General features: G+C 38.7%; 1 protein-coding gene across 1 annotated transcript in view; it reads left to right on the top strand.

Moving 5' to 3' along the window:
• Positions 1-194: 194 nt before the first annotated feature.
• LOC111154445 (ankyrin repeat domain 42) overlaps positions 195-18,334 on the top strand; it is a 67,355-nt gene continuing 49,215 nt past the window's right edge. The window contains exons 1-5 of the mRNA XM_022514049.1: positions 195-996; positions 2,831-2,994; positions 11,023-11,130; positions 14,161-14,280; positions 15,827-15,962. Of these exons, the coding sequence (XP_022369757.1) occupies positions 939-996; positions 2,831-2,994; positions 11,023-11,130; positions 14,161-14,280; positions 15,827-15,962 (586 nt within the window). The 5' untranslated portion in view covers positions 195-938. The remainder of the gene's footprint in view (positions 997-2,830; positions 2,995-11,022; positions 11,131-14,160; positions 14,281-15,826; positions 15,963-18,334) is intronic.

Raw genomic sequence — 18,334 nt, 5'->3', positions numbered from 1 at the left:
CCACCAGGTTGGCTGGTTTCGGGAGGCTGGAAAGCAACTTGGAGGAGAGGGTACTAGCCCACGGCGGCCGCCGCCAGAGCGACTCGCCGGGAGTAGCAGCCGAAGACGGCGGCCGCCTCAGTAGCCACCGCGTGTGGAGGATAAACGGCCGACACGGCCAACGCCGGGGCCAATTAAGGCAGAGAGTTAGCGAAGACCAGGACTGTAGTCCCAGCGAAGACAGGGAAAGAATCCGTGAAGATGCTGTTCACCTCTCTAGGGACTCTAGCAGAAGACTAAGTGAAGACATCGGTTTCTCCGGCAGTGACTCTAGAAGAGTCAGTGAAGACCTGGGCAGTGTCTCTCGGGAGAGAGTTACGGGAGACGGTGGGCGCCGTCACAGTAGGTCCTGGGAGAGAGTAAGGGGAGACCAAAGCTTCAACAGCAGCGACGTGAATTTAAGTGAAGTCGGGAGCCACCAAACTAGTGACTGCGAGGGATTGGTCAGAGAAGACCGCGGCCTGTGCTTCAATGATTCTTGGGAGGGTGTCAGAGTAGTCCCGGACCCCCAACCCAGTCACTCCGGGGACAGAGGCAGTGACTACTGCAGACGCCGCCTCAGTGGCTCTTGGGAGGAAGGGAGTGTCGATGGCGGCCACAGCCTCAGTAATTCCTGGGAGGGAGTAAGCGAAGACCGCGGCTACGCGGCTAGCGACTCCTCCGGGGTGAGCGTCAGCGTAGACGCCAGCCGCTGCCTCCGTGGCTTCTGGGAGAGAGAACGTATAGACGAGGGCTTCCGCAGCAGGAACTCTTGGGAGAAAACCCGGGAGGATCGGGTACCCGATCTTAGCGACGACGAAGGCAGCCACTGCAGTGGCTCGTGGGTGACAGCAAGTGAAGACCGCCGCAGCAGCGGGGGCCTGGACTCAGGTCCTCCCCCGAGTCCGAGGGATCGCACCATGCCAGGGGTGTCCGATTCAGGCCCTTCCACCTCCTCTAGGGAGAGTGCAACCCCGTGTGAGTCAGACTGCTTCGCTTGCCTTTGTCTCTGCCACTCTTTTCTGATTTCATCCACATCTGCTTTGGCCCTTTCTGGCAGTTTCCTTTCTCAGCTGTGACTCCTAATTTCCCTTAATTGACTTGTTTTAAGTGGGTCCCAAAGCTCACCTGTTTCTCATCCTCCTTCACTCCAGCTTTCCTCTCATTCTTTCCACCTGCACTATTCCTGAGACTTCTAGTCCAGACTGACATAAACGCTTGTTAAATGTTAGACTCGTGGCTTCTCTGCAATATTTGACCCTGTGGAGATGACTTTAGACTTACCTAGTTTTCTTCCTTCCACTCCATTGACTCTCCCTTTCCCTTAGTTAACTTTTCTTCCGTCCTCTCCTTAAATCCTGTTATTTCCCCCTGGATGATGCCATCACTGGTGCTTTTTTCCCTGGTCGTGTGCTGTTATTGAGAACTGACCGGGGAAATTTGTGGCTGTGAGATTCTTGTGCAATCTTGGTTTGAGCAAGGACTATTGATAACACCCTTAATGACTTAATTTTTTGAGGTTCAGTCATTTTCTGTGATACATTATAGCCCCCAAAGAAAAATACTCCCAAACATTCGAGGCCAGGTGGTATGGTTTCTTATATCCTGTTCACTGTCTTAGCTTCTGCCTGCCAAGCACTGTGATAATATTGAATAAGGAAAGGGTTAAGGTGTAGGCAGGGAAAGATATTACGACAGTGCTTGGCACATGGTAGATGCTCAGAAAGGATTTTTGAGTAAAATGTGCAGCATTTTGTTAAGGAGTGATATAAGATATACTAGCCCTCAAGAAATTAGCATTTAAGTTGTGGAGAAAGGACATATACATAGATAAATAGTAGTATAGATTGCATAGATTATCTACCAAAAATTCAAAAACCATTTGAGGTCAGGAATTGTGCTTTTTTTGTTCAGGATATACTTTGATAAAACTCTCTACTTCTTTCTCCTCCAACAACTGTTCGTGCTTAGGTACCTTTGTTGCTTCTGGCTTAAGATACACATTAAAATATTTCACAGTCACAATGTAGTCTTGATGTTTGGAACATTAAATTGTAAAATATAAGACCACTGGAGTGTTACAAGGTAAACATTGTGACCTGCCATACCTTTCTTAGTGTAGTACATATGAGAAGGATAAGAAAAATAGATTGTAGAATATATCAGCCTATGTGAGATAGGGCTCTGGTAAAATCACTGGAGAGTAGGCCTTTCTTGTGGAGAATGCACTGGGTGTATTTCAGAATGGTTACTTTCCCCTTTTCCCTGCCAAAGACATGAAGTGATTCTTCTTTTCACAGTGATAACCTGGTGGGATTTACCCTGGTGGGGTAAAATCTATGAAAATGTGGGGACCTTCTAAGACTGTAGCCCCAGAGAGTTTCACACTCATAGTCTAATACTTGCCCAGCCTCTAGCAGTTTGTCAAAATTACCATTTCAGTGCTTCGAAGTTTATGGCTCCAGTGGCTTTTGCTCCAGGTAAGCTGAACTTGTTTGTGTTTCTCTGTATTTGTGTGTCTCTCCAGACTCAGGGAGGCAACTGGCTCTGAGACCTTGGTTCTCTGATGAATCCAAGAAAAGTTTGATTTTCCTTTTGTCCAGGTTTTTCTTTACCTATGGGAGTGATAACTTCTGTGCTGTTTATGTGTTAGAGCTGAAATGGAAGTGTGATTGAAATGTTAATCACAAACATCTTTGTAGTAAATTGTTTGGAAAGCCAAAGTGATTTTGTGCTTTCTGTTGAATCATTGCTTTAGTCTTTTTCTTTTTTTTTTTAAGTTTTGTGATATACGTTAATTTGATTTTCATAGGTGCCCGGAAGAAAGTGCATTTTGGTAACATACATGATGCTGTACGGGCTGGAGACGTAAAGCAGCTTTCAGATATAATAGAACGAGGAGCCAGCATAAATGAAGCAGACATTCTCCATAAGTTTACCCCTTTACATTGGGCAGCACATTCTGGAAGTTTGGAGGTAAGAGGCTGTACAAATTATTAAACTGAAGTAAGTTTACAACTGTTAGCAATTTTGAAATTTAGCAAATAGGACTGAGACTTTATGCTAGGCACTGGAAATATTTTTTCTTTTCATTTTATTGTAATATTTGTTGTTCTGGTTACTGTGCCTTTGTAACAAATTGTCTCAAAAGGTAGTGGCATGAAATGACCATTGGTGCTCAGGAGTAAATTAGGAGTTTGGATCTCAGGGACAGCTTGTCCTGTTTTGTGATGTGTGGGGCTTCAGCTAGAAGATTTAAATGCTGAGTCTGGATCTTCTGAAGGCTTGTTCATGCAGGTGTCTGGTAGAAGATGCTAGCTATACCCTGGCCACCTTAATTCCTCTCCATGTGGGTTTTTATGTGAAGTCTCTCCACCTGGGTTTGTTTGTGATTCCTCACAATGTCGTTACTGTGTCCCAAAGGCAAGCATGGAGGGTAATTTACAGAGGGTAGCATGTGAATATCCAGTTTTGTCAATCCTAAAATTTTTCCTATAGTTATTTTAGATTTTTTAAAAAAGAGATGGAATATTATAGTTGCATAGTGAAGTCCCTTAGCACCCCCCTCAGGTGCCATTCCTTTCCTCCCAACTCATATGTTGTTATTACATATGCTTATAACATTGTTTTTAATGCATTTTATGTAAATGACATCATACTATGTGTATCATCTTGTAGCTTTTTGTGTTCAATGATGTGTTTTTGAGTCTTAACTATGTGGTTACATTTATGTACTGCATTTCTTTGAGACATGTTACAATACCATCTACTTAGATTAGTATCAGAATTTATCCACTTTTTGATTGATGGCTATTTAGTTGGTTTCCATTTTCAGCTAGTACAGGCAGTGCTTAGTGAATATTTTTATGCAGACTTTCTCTTGGGTTGTGTGCAAAGCCACCTGGACTTTTTCCTCGTGATTCAAGATTGTGTGGAGCTTATTTTCGTGACTACAGCCTGTAGGCTGCAGTGGTTCTGTTCAGTACAAAGTCTCTTATTGCCCCTGACACACAGAGACTGCTTTCTCTGAATATGGTTTCTCTGTGTGATTTCCTGTTTGGGCTTCTCTGCTTCTTGGAACCAAATCTAGTCCTGAGGATTATATTAAATAGCTTGAACTTTATCCTGTAGGGGATGGGTCATGGACTTAAGGAAGGTTTCAAGTAATATCATATATTAGTTTGAGAGCGATAACTTTATACTCTCCACCAGTTTGTGTGCCCTGCTTCAACTGTTGTAAACAAGGATTTTTGCTTTGGCCTTTTAATGGCTCCCTTTCACCTAGGAGAAATGTGCCTTGACAGTTCTTTGTGAGTTTATAACCCTGGGTGGGTATTTTTTTCTGTTTCCTTCCACATCCCTTCTGGGTCCCACTTTGGTGGATTTCCCATCTGTTCTCTGGCTTCAGATGTCAGTCCTAGTTTCATCAAAGATGGGGTGTTCTTCCTGCTTATCTTGCCTTTTTTTTTTTTTTTATGATTGCTAAGAGAGGAAGAACTAGTGATCTTATTCTGCCATAATCAAATAAGATGGAGTTTCCTCTCTATCCTGATATCCTTCATCCTTTCTGATTATTCTCGGTCTTTTTTGATTAACATCCTCTGCCTGCTCTACAAATAGAGGCATTTTTTATTCCTCTGCTAATGACCTTTTCTCTCCTACTTTATATCCTTTAGGTCGTCTTTTAGAGTTCCTTGGCTTTACTGCTACTACAGAATAATTCATTGGTTTGCTTTTTCTCTTGAACTCTGGCTTATGTACCAGATGCTTGATCAACACCTCAGGCATATCTGATAGGATCTCACATTGGTCTAAAACTAAACCAGTATCCTTTTCCCTCCCTTTCTTAGTTTTCCAGGCTAATGACTGCATCATTATTGACTTGTCTCCATTTTTTCCAGAAGCAAACACAGTATCAACATTTGTCTGAAGGTGTACTTCATAATGAACGTTGATGCAGTGAGAACTGATTATCAGATCCTTGATTTTGTTCCATCTTCGTCTCCTGAGTTTGTCCTCTCCATCCTCCTAGCCATTGCTTTAGATCTAATTGATTTCTTCTTTTCTGTCTCATCTACCTTTAGTTCATATTCGGTATAAAGTTATCCCTCTAAAACTAATATCTGATGTTACTTGAAACCTTTCTTAAGTCCATGTAGTGACGCACTCCCCTGTAAGTTATTATAAAGTTTAAGATATTTACTAGAAGGGACTTCTCTCTCCAACCTCATCTCCCATCATACTTGTTTTACTCTGTAGTAGTGGTGACTACTGTCATGTCCTACACAAGTCTGCTGTTTCATGTTACCGTAAACTTATGTTGTTTTTATCTGCTTGGTCTCATCTCTTCTTACTGGTTACTTGGTTGAAAACTAGGCCAGGCAGCACCCACTTGGTAAAGCCTCTGTGTTCCCCACTCCCCCTTATTTTCCCCCAATAAACTACCTAGGATCTACCCCTAAGTCTTACACATATTTTAAAAATTGTATTTGTTTGTATTTATCACATTGAATTTATCACTTTGAACCTCTTTTAGAGTTTTGAGCTTTTTGAAGGTACCATTTAGGTTTTATTCCTCTTTTTTTCCCCAGCATCGGGCATAATGTCTGGCATATTGGATTCATAATGAATGCTGGCTGTATTGCTGAGTTTTTTGATTTTTAAAAAAATTTTTAAATTTTTATTTTAAGTGTCTAGAACAGTGTATAACAGATATTCCAGAAATGTTTGTTGAAATTTTAACAAAAATAAATCGAAACCAAAAGATTTAGGTGACTTTCTACCTTCCCATGTGAAGATCATCTCCTAATTATCTACTTGAGTACTACATTAATGCTTTTACATTTTGTTATCCTTTCTGAAATATCTTTTTTTTTTTTTAAAGACTTTATTTATTTATTTGACACAGAGAGAGTGTTAGAGAGGGAACACAAGTAGGGGGAGTGGGAGAGTGAGAAGCAGGCTTCCCGCTGAGCAGGGAACCTGATGCAGGGCTCCATCCCAGAACCTTGGGATCATGACCTGAGCCGAAGGTAGACATTTAATGACTGAGCCACCCAGGCACTCCTTTTCTGAAATATCTTAAGACTGTGGTACTTATGTTGGTAATATGAAATGGTCACTAAATAAACAACTGGTAAAACCTGCTTTATTAGACTTTAGTTCTTTTCTTTCTGTCAGATGATATCAGTTCTTGAGCCCCCTATGGTAAACTTTATTTCAGGTATATTTCTCACTGCCAGAATTTCTTTTCCTTCTTTCTTTTTTTGAAAAAATAATTTGTCTCTTTGTACTTTTTTTTTTCTTTTTTTTCAATTGTATTACATCTTTCACATTTTGAAGTTAACTTTGGAAATACAATAGTATTTCATGTATGTGGATGGGAATCAATATTTGAATATTCATGGTCACAAAATAATTAAAATTATTCAAAATTAAAATGAATCTTTATAAATAAATGTACTATAATTAAATTATAGTCTCAAAAGCACAGATATTTATAGTTTTATTTAAATTTCATAAAATTTATTTTTATCCTGAACATTGAAGTTGAATTATTTCCCAAACATATTGTGAATTAGGCAAAACTTTAATTCAGTTAACACATTTTTATGAGTGTTTGTGTGTAAAAAATTGTTTTTAAGGATTTTATTTATTTATTTGACTAAGAAGGAGAGAGTACAAGCAGGGGGAACAGCAGAGGGGGAAGGAGAAGCAGGCTCCCTGCTGAGCAGGGAAACTGATATTGGGCTCTGTCTCAGGACCCTGGGATCGTGACCTGGGCTTAAGGCAGATGGTTAACTGACTGAGCCACCCAATGGCTCACCACTGAAGATTTTATTTTGTTTTTTTTTTTTAATAATCTCTACGCCCAACATTGGGCTTGAACTCACAACTTGGAGTCACATGCTCCACTGACTGAGCCAGGCAGGCACCCATATATATATTTTTTCATAAGTGTACTCTTTAATCCCCATCACCTGTTTCAGCCACTCTCCACCTACTGCTTCTCTGATAACTATCATTTTGTTCTCTATAGTTAAGAGTCTGTTTCTTGGTTTGTCTTTTTTTCCTTTGCTCATTTTTTTTTTTAAGATTTTATTTATTTATTTTACAGAAAGAGGGATCACAAGCAGGCAGAGAGGCAGGCAGAGAGAGAGGAGAAAGCAGGCTCCCCTTGGAGCAGAGAGCCCGATGTGGGGCTCAATCCCAGGACCCTGAGATCATGACCAGAGCCGAAGGCAGAGGCTTAACCCACTGAGCCACCCAGGTGCCCCTGCTCATTTGTTTTGTTTCTTAAATTACAAATAAAAGGTAGATCATATGGTATTTATCTTTCTCTTATTTCTCTTTGTATTTTCTATTGGATGAGTCATTGTCATCATACTTTAATTCTTTAAATATAAATTCTTTTAAAAATAGTTTCAGTTCTCTGGAGCTATTTATAATATCTGCTTTGAAGTCACACTAAGTCCAACATCTGGGCCCTCTCAGAGATAGTTTCTATTGATTGTTGTCTCCCCCCCACCATGTATGGGTCACACATTCTTTGTATAATTATAATCTCATAATTTTTTAGTTTGCCTAGACATTTTGAAAACTGTACATTTTAGATTATCTATTGTAGCAGCTTTGAATTCTGATCTTATTCACTGCATCCCTCCCAGATGTGCTTATTGCTATGTATTTGCTTGTTGACTTGCTTGGACTAATTGTGTGGTGTCTGTTTCCCCTCAATATGTAGTCACTACTCTGTTTTTTTAATTTGTTTGTTTTGGTTTTTAAAAATTCTTGTTAGTATTTTTAAGTCTGGCTAGGGGTCACTCTTGGATCAGTGATTGATCAGAGGTTGTGCTTGAATACCTTTACCTAGTAAGGATTCATCTTTTGCTGAGTCTGTGTGTGGCTTGGAGAATGTTTTCAAAGTCCAAACAGTTTACAGGTCAACTTGACTTTCCTTTTTTGTTTTTGTTGTTGTTGTTTTTTCCCAAATGTGTTTGCAAGGCCTTAGGTTTAGCCAGGAATGTCTAGCCAACTTGGGCCCTCTTCAGTCTTTCCTGAATATAAGCAGGTTTGTACATGTACCTGGCCTTGTAGATGACAAGGGTTAAGGGGAATCTTAGCAAGGTCCACTTGTTGTCTCCTTTCTTGGCTTTTGTCCATTAATTTTCTGGGTGGTCTTTTGTTGTTTGTCTTTACCACTATTGTGACTTCAGGTGAGCGCTGATGTTGGCTTTCCCACGTTTTTGGCGCCCAAGGTTGGAATTGTTTTTGACTTTGTGCGTGGGCATGGAGTCTTCATTCCTTCCAGTAGGACAATGGAGTGGTCCAGCTGGGTAGAACTTCTGTACCATGTAGCTCGGGTTAGGGATAGTTGTAGTCCCAGGCTTTCTGCTGCTGACTCCACCTGTTCTTATTGAGATTCAGAACATTTTCTTGAGTTACCGCTGCTTATTTTGTTTAGTGCCTCTGACAAATTCTCAGAGTCTTTACATTGTTGTTTTTGACAACTTTGTCTAGTTTTTTTTTTTTTTTTGAAGATTGTATTTATTTATTTGTGAGAGAGAGCGTGTGCATGCACACACACACGAGTGGGAGAAGGGGCAGAGGGAGAGGGACAAGCAGAATCCCTGCTGAGGGTGGAGCCTGACTCGGGGCTCGATCCCAGGACCCTGAGATCATGCATGACCTGAGCCGAAGTCAGATGCTTAATTGACTTAGCCACTGAGGAGCCCCTACTTTGTCTAGTTTTATCACTGCTTCTTTGGGGGGATTTTTCAAGCTCCTCACTTAGCCATTTCTGGTTCTTAGCCACATCAGTAAGATTGATCAGTTGATTAAAAAAAAAAAGATTTTATTTATTTATTAGAGAGAGAGAGAGCGCGCGCACAAGTGGCAGGGAGCTGGGGGTGGAGCAGAGGGAAAGAGAGAAGCAGGCTTTCCGCTGAGCAGGGAGCCCGATGTGGGACTTGATCCCAGGACCCTGAAATCATGACCTGAGCTGAAGGCAGACATTAACTGACTGAGCCACCTGGGTGCCCTGATCAGTAGACTTTTGACAAAGATGCAAATGAGGTCCAATGGAGAACAGATAGTGTTTTCATTAAACGGTATTGGCACAATGGAATAGTCATATGTGAGAAAATGATATATTTGGCACCTTATGTAAGAATGTATTCAAAACAGATCATAAACAAATGCAACATTTAATGTTCTAAAGCTTCCAAAAGAAAACATTAGAGAAAAATCTTTGCAAATCACATCTCTAAGAATTTGTAACCAGAACATATGAAACTCTAATAGCTCCATAGTAAGAAATAAAAAAACTCAATTAAAAAAATGGGCAGATGGGGTGCCTGGGTGGCTCAGTGGGTTGAAGCCTCTGCCTTTGGCTCAGGTCATGATCTCGGGGTCCTGGGATCAAGCCCCTCATTGGGTTCTCTGCTCAGCAGGGAGCCTGCTTCCCCCCCCACCCCGCCTGCCTATCTCTCTGCCTACTTGTGATCCCTCTTTCTGTCAAATAAATCTTAAAAAAAAAAAAAAGGGTCAGGGGCGCCTGGGTGGCTCAGTGGGTTAAAGCCTCTGCCTTCGGCTCAGGTCATGATCCCAGAGTCCTGGGATAGAGCCCCACATCGGGTTCTCCGCTCGGCAGGGAGCCTGCTTCCTCCTCTCTCTCTGCCTGCCTCTCTGCCTACTTGTGATCTCTGTCTGTCAAATAAATAAATAAAATCTTAAAAAAAAAAAAAAAGGGTCAAATGACTTTGACACTTCGAAGGGACATGTGGATGGCAATCAAGCACATGAAAAGGTATTCAACATCATTAGCCATTAAGGTAATGTAAACTAAAAACACAATCAGATGCCAATACATTCCTATTAGAATGGCAAAACAAAAAACAAAAAATACTACCACCAATATTGGCAAGAATATGGAGCAACTGCAACTCGTATATACTGCTAGTAGAAATGTAAAATGGTATAGCTACTTGGGAAAAGAGTGTGGCTGTTTCTTATAAAATCAAACATATACTTACCTATGTTCTGGTAGTCCTACCTACATATTTACCCAGGAGAAATAGAAAACTTGTTATATGAATGTTTCCAGTGGTTTTTATTTTCCTGTAACTGAATAATGTTAGCATGTAGTAGTCTCTCCATAAATATTTGTTGATAAATGGGTGACTTACTGTGATTAGTAATGACGCTGAGCTGCTTTTAAATCTTTTTATTTTCTTGGCCACTTATCTCTGTGACAGGCCAATGATAAGTAAATGTTAAGCCTTTCAACAAATGATAATGGCTATGACTGATATGACAGTATATACTAAAGATACAACCAATTCTTTAGAATTTCTTGAAGATAGAATCCCCAAACTTGAACATATAAAGACCGTAACATCATATGTGGCACAGAACTCTAGTACTGTATTCTATTGAGATTTACATTAATTAAAATATTAAATGAAGATGCATTTGACTCTCCCCCCTTTTTTTTATAAGCCACTTTTTTTCCTTTTTTAGCAAGTATCACCAAAATAACAATGTTTGCTCTGATACAGAAGCATCCAGGCTCATTTAAAGATTGTGGCAGAGGTTGCAAACTGGCAGTGTTTGAGTGAATATGACTCACAGATGTGTTTTGTTTGGCTTACACAGTCTGGGTAAAATACAAGATTTGGATTAACATTTCACTTACAGTAACAACTGGCTGGGATTAAGCAGCATTTATACCTTATGGGATCCTCCATACAAGGAATGGGATCTCCAGTTTGTGACAGCTTCCACTGTTCCTTATTGTTGACCCAATAATAAGGCTATGTGGGGGTTACCATATCATTGTTCTTATTATGCTTTTGTTCTTCTTAAAACTAGCCCCCTCATTTACTTATGATGCTTCCCAGGCTATGGTATTTCATGATGATAGACTAAATTTCAAAGATCTAAAGATGTTTAAGAAAAAAATCTGCCTTATAACTTGTTAACATGGTTATTTTCTTAATTTAGTGTCTTCATTGGCTCCTCTGGCATGGAGCGGATATCGCACAAGTAACCATGAGAGGTTGGACAGCAGCTCACATAGCTGCAATCAGAGGTCAGGATGCTTGTATGCAGGTAATAATAATTTTGATTACTTTTAAAAAAATCAGTACATTTAATAACTTTAGCTAAATTTTGTTGGGCTATTGTTTTTATTCTAATAATATGACCCATAGATTTAGTTCTTTATCCTAAACAAGTACTTACTGAATTCCACGGCTCAGATATTTGGTACCAAATACAGCTTAAACAAATTGTGTAAGACTGGGATCCTTTTATCTTTGAAGTAATTGGCTATCTGATAGGTCGTTTTAAAGGGATGTCTCGGACATGTCCAGATTATCTCCTTAATAGCCTCTCATGCCTAAAATTTCTTATTTAATGTATTTCCTGGCCATAATTTCCTATTAATATGTGCAGGATCTAGCTTATTAGATTAACTAGATATAATCAATGTACTGAAGTAGACTGGAATTTGGAGGAATACAAAATTGTATAAGCAAACAGTTCCTGCCTCTAAGAAGCCTGAGATTCTACTTGGAATGAGAGGTTCTCTACTCAGTGAGTTACAAAGCAGTACAAAGTACAGTCTATGATTAAGGTTTTAATGATTAGAAGGAGATAGAGAAATCATTAATGGAGACAATAAAAATTCAATTAAGCTGAAAAGAAAAGGTTGATTTCAGAAAGTAAGGAGCAATGAAAAATTATTATTATTTTTTATGTGAGAATTATAGTTTCCCATTCATCACTTCATTTAATACAGTAATCTTAGGAGTTCCCCTTTTTATAGATAAAGAATCAGATTCTGAAAGTTAAGTACCTTGCCTAAGTAAGTGACAAAACCAGAATTTGAACCTAGGTTTTATTCTATGAATCTCTATGCTCTAATTCTATGTGTAGTACTTAAATTGGAAAAATTAGGTGTGTTCAAGGGGTAAACTATTGTATGAGCTTGACTAAGTTGTAGATGTTTTGTTGTTGTATACTGTTATGAATTAAGTTTGGATAGCCAGGTATGTAAAATGTCTTAGAAGTAGAATTAAGATTCATTTGTGTAAGAGAGTTTTTATATGCATACTAATATATACTCTTACATATACATATACATATATCACACATGCATACTTATGCATACATGCACATGCACATTAACAGAGGACTGAAGTAATGAAAGCAGTATTTCAGGAAATTATTCTAACAAGATGTATCTGGGCTTACCTAGGATGAGGAAACAGTTTGGAGGGAAGAAGACCAGTTAGAGACTTTTGGTGTCATCACTACCCACAGAGGGAGAAATTAGGTGGTGGCAGTGGAAAAGAAAGAAAATGATAGAGGCCATCTTGAAAAGCAGGTGTTGACATAATAGAGTGAAAATTTTAAAGTTCTAAGGCAGTATGGCAGATAATAATGGCACTACAGATAGAGAAATCTAAAAAGCAAGGGAGATATGGGAGCAAAAATGTTGAATTCATTTTGGTACATGTTGTTTAGGGGGCTTATAGGACATTTGGGTGCAGAAGGTCCAGGCAGTTGAAAAGGGTGCTGGAGACAAAAATTTAAGGAGTAATAATGTATAGAAAAGAGAGTGTTGAAGATTGAATGTTGAAGAATGTTACTAGTAGTGATGGTAGGAAGCAGAGAAATGAGTAAAGAATTTGGAGGAGGAAGTCAGAGAGCCAGGATGCACTGGACTGTGCAAATGAGGGAAGGATAGTTAGGCTGAGTGTCAGAGTTACAGGATGTAAGGAAATGCCAGTGGACTTGAGAGTCACTATAGGGTGAGGTTTGCTGAATTTCCATGTAGTGGTAGGATCCCGCCTTGTTTGCAGGTTGATTTGGAGTTGAGGCATTGAGGTATTAATTTGAGAAGTAGGCAGTGAAAAAGGAAATAAAATAGTAACTTCAGGGGATATTGGGGTCAAATAAAGCTTTACTTGATGCTTTCCTTCCTCTAAGCAATCAAACCATTCCCATAGTCCTGATTGTCCTTGTCTCCCTCAAAGTGATCTTCATTCTCAGAGATTTTGTGGTATTTTTTTTGTACTGTACTGTGTGGTTGTTGATTATCAAGGACTGCTTTGTATAATTGATTATCATTGTCTCTACATATGTCCTAATTCTCTAAGTTGACATGTCTTCATATTCCTTGTAGTGATTTTTAAAGTGCAGTAAATATTCAGTGTGTGCTTTGTGATGATTATTGACTAGTTTGTTAATTATGAAGACTATTCTTAAAGCTTTTAATATGAGTTATGATGGAGTCCTTTGCTAAGATACTGGTAAATACAGCTGGTTAAAAAAGGTTTAAGGGAGGGGTGCCTGGATGGCTCAGTGGGTTAAGCCTCTGCCTTTGGCTCAGGTCATGGTCTCAGGGTCCTGGGCTTGAGCCCTGCATCGGGCTTTCTGCTCAGTGGGGAGCCTGCTTCCCCCCCAACCCTGCCTACCTCTTGGCCTACTTGAGATCTGTCTGTCAAATAAATAAATAAAGTCTTAAAAAAAAAAGTCCTTTTTAAAAAAAGGTCTGAGGGAGTAAAACTAAAAAATATTAACTAGTAATTCTTTTAAACAGATTACTCGGTATATTACATAGAGGGGTGTGCTGTGTTTATGGTATAATCCTTATACAGAAACTAGGCTGATTGAAAATTCAGATGGAATCTCCTCAGATGCAGTTAGAAATTTGATTTGGAGCTAGGACGAGTTACTTTAATAATGAAATCCTCCTATAGTATATTCAAAACCTAGTTAATAAAAGATTCCGCTTTTGAAATAGTGACAGTTTACTTTTTAGTTTATTAGTTTAGTATTAAAGTATTTAGCTTAGTGGTTATTAATCTCTGTGTACCTTATAAATCGTATGTACATGTTGAAATCAGAATGTAAAATCCGGTATTATAAATATCTCCTAGGCAAGGTTAAAAAAGATCTCAAGCATTTTCTTAAGATTATCTAAGAATTTCTCATACTTTATCTATGACACATGTATAAGAACTTACATAATAATGTAGCCATAGGTTGATAAATTGCTTGCCTATTACACATCTGCATTCATGATTTAACATTTATATTTATGTACACTCACTGTTATTTCTCTGTTTTTAGGCTCTCATAATCAACGGGGCAAATCTGGCATCTCAAGATGATCGTGGATGCACTCCTTTACACCTTGCTGCAACACATGGACATTCTTTCACTTTACAAATAATGCTCCGAAGTGGAGTGGTGAGAGATTCCTGTTAATATGCGAGAATGTGTGATCATATAGATGGAATAGCATTTAGTAGCCTAGTTATCTCTTCCTTTTTAAATCCCTTTTATGATCAAAGTAATTTGATCTCTCTCTTTAGCTTTTCTGTCTTTAAACATAGGAGCAATAATTTAGATAAAGCTTCAAAAAATCCCAGTTTAGCAGTACAAAGGATTTCAGAGGCTGGGGGTTCTTCATGTCGGTTCAGAGTTTAACTGGGAAGATTCTGAAGCTTCCAAACCCATTTTAGCCGGTGATTATATATCTTTCTGAATTTCTGTGTATTTACCTATTTCTTTGTAACTTATTTCATACACTGATTTAGAAGGTGATTTTTATCTCCAGAAATTTCATTCATTGTGATATTTATTTTCATTATTACTTAGTGGTTGTAAAAAAAAACAACTTAGAAGAACTACTTTTATTGAAGACATTATGGTAAGAGTTGGTGTTTCTATAATTAGAGAAAAAGTGAAGGGCCTATTAAGTATTTTTTATTAACTCTTTATGCTTTCAAGGATATGATTGGACCATGGAATCCTTCCCTTTCATTTTATTGGTCAGAAGCCTATGACCAGTAAAATGACTAGTTAAGTTCCCTTTTTCCCTCTTGAATATTTATTTATTTATTTATTGTAAAATAAATAAATCTTCACATTTATTTATTTTAAAAGATTTATTTATTTTAGAGGGAGAGAGAGCATGAGTGGGAGGGGCAGAGCAAGAGGCAGTGGGAATCTCAAGCAAACTCTTTGCTGATCATTCAGCCACACGTGCGGCTTGATCCTACAACCATGAAATCATGACCTGAGCGGAAACCAAGGGTGTGATGCTCAATGGACTGTGCCACCTGGGCGCCCCATGATTTATTTATTAATTTGAGAGAGGGAGGGGCGGGGTATGGGAAAGAGGGAGAGAGAACCCCAAGCAGACTCTATGCTGAGTGCGGAGCGCAGCTTAGCCAGAACCCGCGACCTGAGCTGAAACCAAGAGTCAGGCACTCAACCGATGTGCCACACAGGCACCCTTAGTTAAGTTGCTTTTTTAAAAAAACTATTTTTATGGGGGCGCCTGGGTGGTTCAGTGGGTTAAAGCCTATGCCTTTGGCTCAGGTCATGATCCCAGAGTCCTGGGATCGAGCTCCGCATTGGGCTCTCTGCTCAGCGGGGAGCCTGCTTCCCCCTCTCTCTCTCTCTGCTTGCCTCTCTGCCTACTTGTGATCTCTGTCTGTCAAATAAATAAATAAAATCTTAAAAAAAAATCAAACTATTTTTATGGATCAAGTTATGTTCTTTTTAAAAAAACTATTTTATAAAATTTTATTAGGCTTTATTAGCTCATGTTTAAATCAGTGGTAGTAGTAAATTTTTCTACTACATTTATTGTTTGCCTTATAGGTCTTTTTTGCCTTTTTTTTTTTTTTTTTTTGCCTTATAGTTTTCATTTGCAGAATTAAGCTGCTAGACTTACTGTTTCTCCTCAAATGGAAAGAAACTGAGTTCTTGTGAATGTTATCCCTAGGACCCCAGTGTGACTGATAAGAGAGAATGGAAGCCTGTGCACTATGCAGCTTTTCATGGGCGACTTGGCTGTCTGCAGCTTCTGGTTAAATGGGGATGTGGAATAGAAGATGTGGACTATAATGGAAACCTTCCAGGTATTCACAAAAGCAAATGTTTTAGTTTTTCGTTAATGTGAACTTTTAAATGATTGATTGTGTTTAAGAAATTTAAACTGTTGGGGCACCTGGGTGGCTCAGTTGTTAATTATCTTGCCTTTGGCTTAGGTCATGATCCCAGGGTTCTAGGATCGAGCCCCACATCAGGCTCCCTGCTCAGCAGGGAGTTGGCTTCTTCCTCTCCCACTCCCCCTGCTTGTGTTCCCTCTCCCACTGTCCCTCTCTCTGCGTCAAATAAATAAATAAAATCTTTAAAAAAATTTTTTTAACTGTCATCATTCTAACAGTCCTTCAGAAAACTAAAGTAGTAAATATGTTGTCATGAACATTTTTTGTTCTTACGCCTGTGTTATATACCTGTCATGTGATTTTCTTTCTGGAGCCATATCAGCAAAAGAGAAATTGGCAAAACTGAACTGGATTTACTCTTCCCACCAGCTATTTCCTTCATCTGCTGTCTAGTGTTATTATTTTTTAACTTCATACAGCTCCACTTCCCAGACTGTTGTTTATAAGAAATAGTATAAATAGTAGACGCTAGCGTATTTGAGTTAATTTGCTAACTTCCTGCAATTAGCTGGCCAGTTGGGACTTATACTCTAAACACCCTGTCTTCTTCCAAGAGGTGCTGTAGAAATGCAGATGAGGGATAGATCATAGTGAGAGTGGAGTGAGGATTACTAAAAATAATATTTGAATTATGTCTTTAAAGAATCTTAAGTAGCAAACAAATGAAGGGGAAGTCCAGGCAGAATGATATGAACAGGTTTGATCAAATCACTCTGTTGCTTAAATACTCCATAGATTGCTGAGGAGCTTTAATTTCTTAACTTGGCATGCTGCACCTTCCTAATTTGGTTCTTATATACCTCTTTGGCCTCATCTTCCATCCCTTTACACTGCTGTCTCGGATTGTTTTGCTTCTTTCTGAAGTACATCCTTTAGTGTTCATATAGTACACGTGTGTATGTATGAACTCTTAATTTTCGTGTATCTGGAAATTACTGTTTTGCTCTTATTATTTTTAAAAATTTTAAATTTAAGTATAGCTATTGAAGAAAAGTGCCCATTTCTAATGTACAGCTCACTGAATTTTCACAGATGAGTACTTTTCTGTAATCATTAGCCAGATCAGGAAATGGAATAGTCTCTTTCCTTTCCTCTTCCTAGTTACCAAGAGTTTTCAAAGTTACTCACCTTGACTCCCAACATGAAAATTACTATTTTTTTTCTTTCTGAATTCTGTGGGATAAAATAATACACTGGTATTCTTTTGTGTCTGACCTGATTTTCCATAGTCGTTGTTATGAATTTATACACCCATGAGCAGTATTAAGACTTTCACTTGCTCTACTTTCTCATTAATACTTGCTTGGTATTATTAGTTGTTTTTTTTTTTTTGTTTTTGTTTTTTTTTTTTTAGTTTTTGTCATTCTTTTGGGTATAATACTTCATTGTGTTTTTTTTTTTTAAATTAGTTTTTTTTTGTTTATTTGACACAGAGAAAGAGATCACAAGTAAGGAGAGAGGCAGACAGAGAGAGAGAGGGGGAAGCAGGCTCCATGCTGAGCAGAGAGCCCGATGTGGGGCTTGATCCCAGGACCCTGAGATCATGACCTGAGCTGAAGGCAGAGGCTTAACCCTCTGAGCCACCCAGGTGCCCCCCATTGTGGTTTTAATTTACATTTTCTTTGATTAAAGATGTAGAATACCATTTTTTTTCTGGAAGTTTGTACCTCTTTTTTTTTTTTAACTGAAGTATGGTTGACATACATACTATATTAGTTTTAGGTATACAACATATTGATTTGACAATTCTCTATATTACTCAGTGTTTACCTTGATAAGTGTATTATCTGTCACCATATGTTATAATATTATTGACTATATTCCCTATGCTATACTTTTAATTTCCATGACTTCTTTATTTTGTAACTGGAAGTTTATATCTCCTAATCTCCTTTAGCTATTTCTCCCATCCCTTCAAACCCTTCTCCCCTTTGGCAACCACCAGATTATTCTCTGTATTTATGAGTCTGTCTCTCTTTTTTTGTTGTTGTTTTGTGTTTTAGATTTCACACATAAGTGACATCCTGTGGTATCTGTCTTTCTCTGTGTGGCTGATATGAACAGGTTTGATCAAATCACTCTGTTGCTTAAATACTCCATAGATTGCTGAGGAGCTCTAATTTCTTAGCTTGGCATGCTGTACCTTTCTGATTTGGTTCTTATATACCTCTTTGGCCTCATCTCTCTAACATCCTCATCTAACTGGAGAATACTCTCCAGTTCCATCCATATTGTTGAAAAGGGTAAGATTTCATTTTTTTATGGCTGAATAATATTCCATT

This window comes from Enhydra lutris, unplaced genomic scaffold, assembly GCF_002288905.1.
Source record: "Enhydra lutris kenyoni isolate GAN:26980312 unplaced genomic scaffold, ASM228890v2 scaffoldscaffold37, whole genome shotgun sequence".
Taxonomy (NCBI): domain Eukaryota; kingdom Metazoa; phylum Chordata; class Mammalia; order Carnivora; family Mustelidae; genus Enhydra; species Enhydra lutris.
This window is presented reverse-complemented; position numbering and strand designations above follow the sequence as displayed.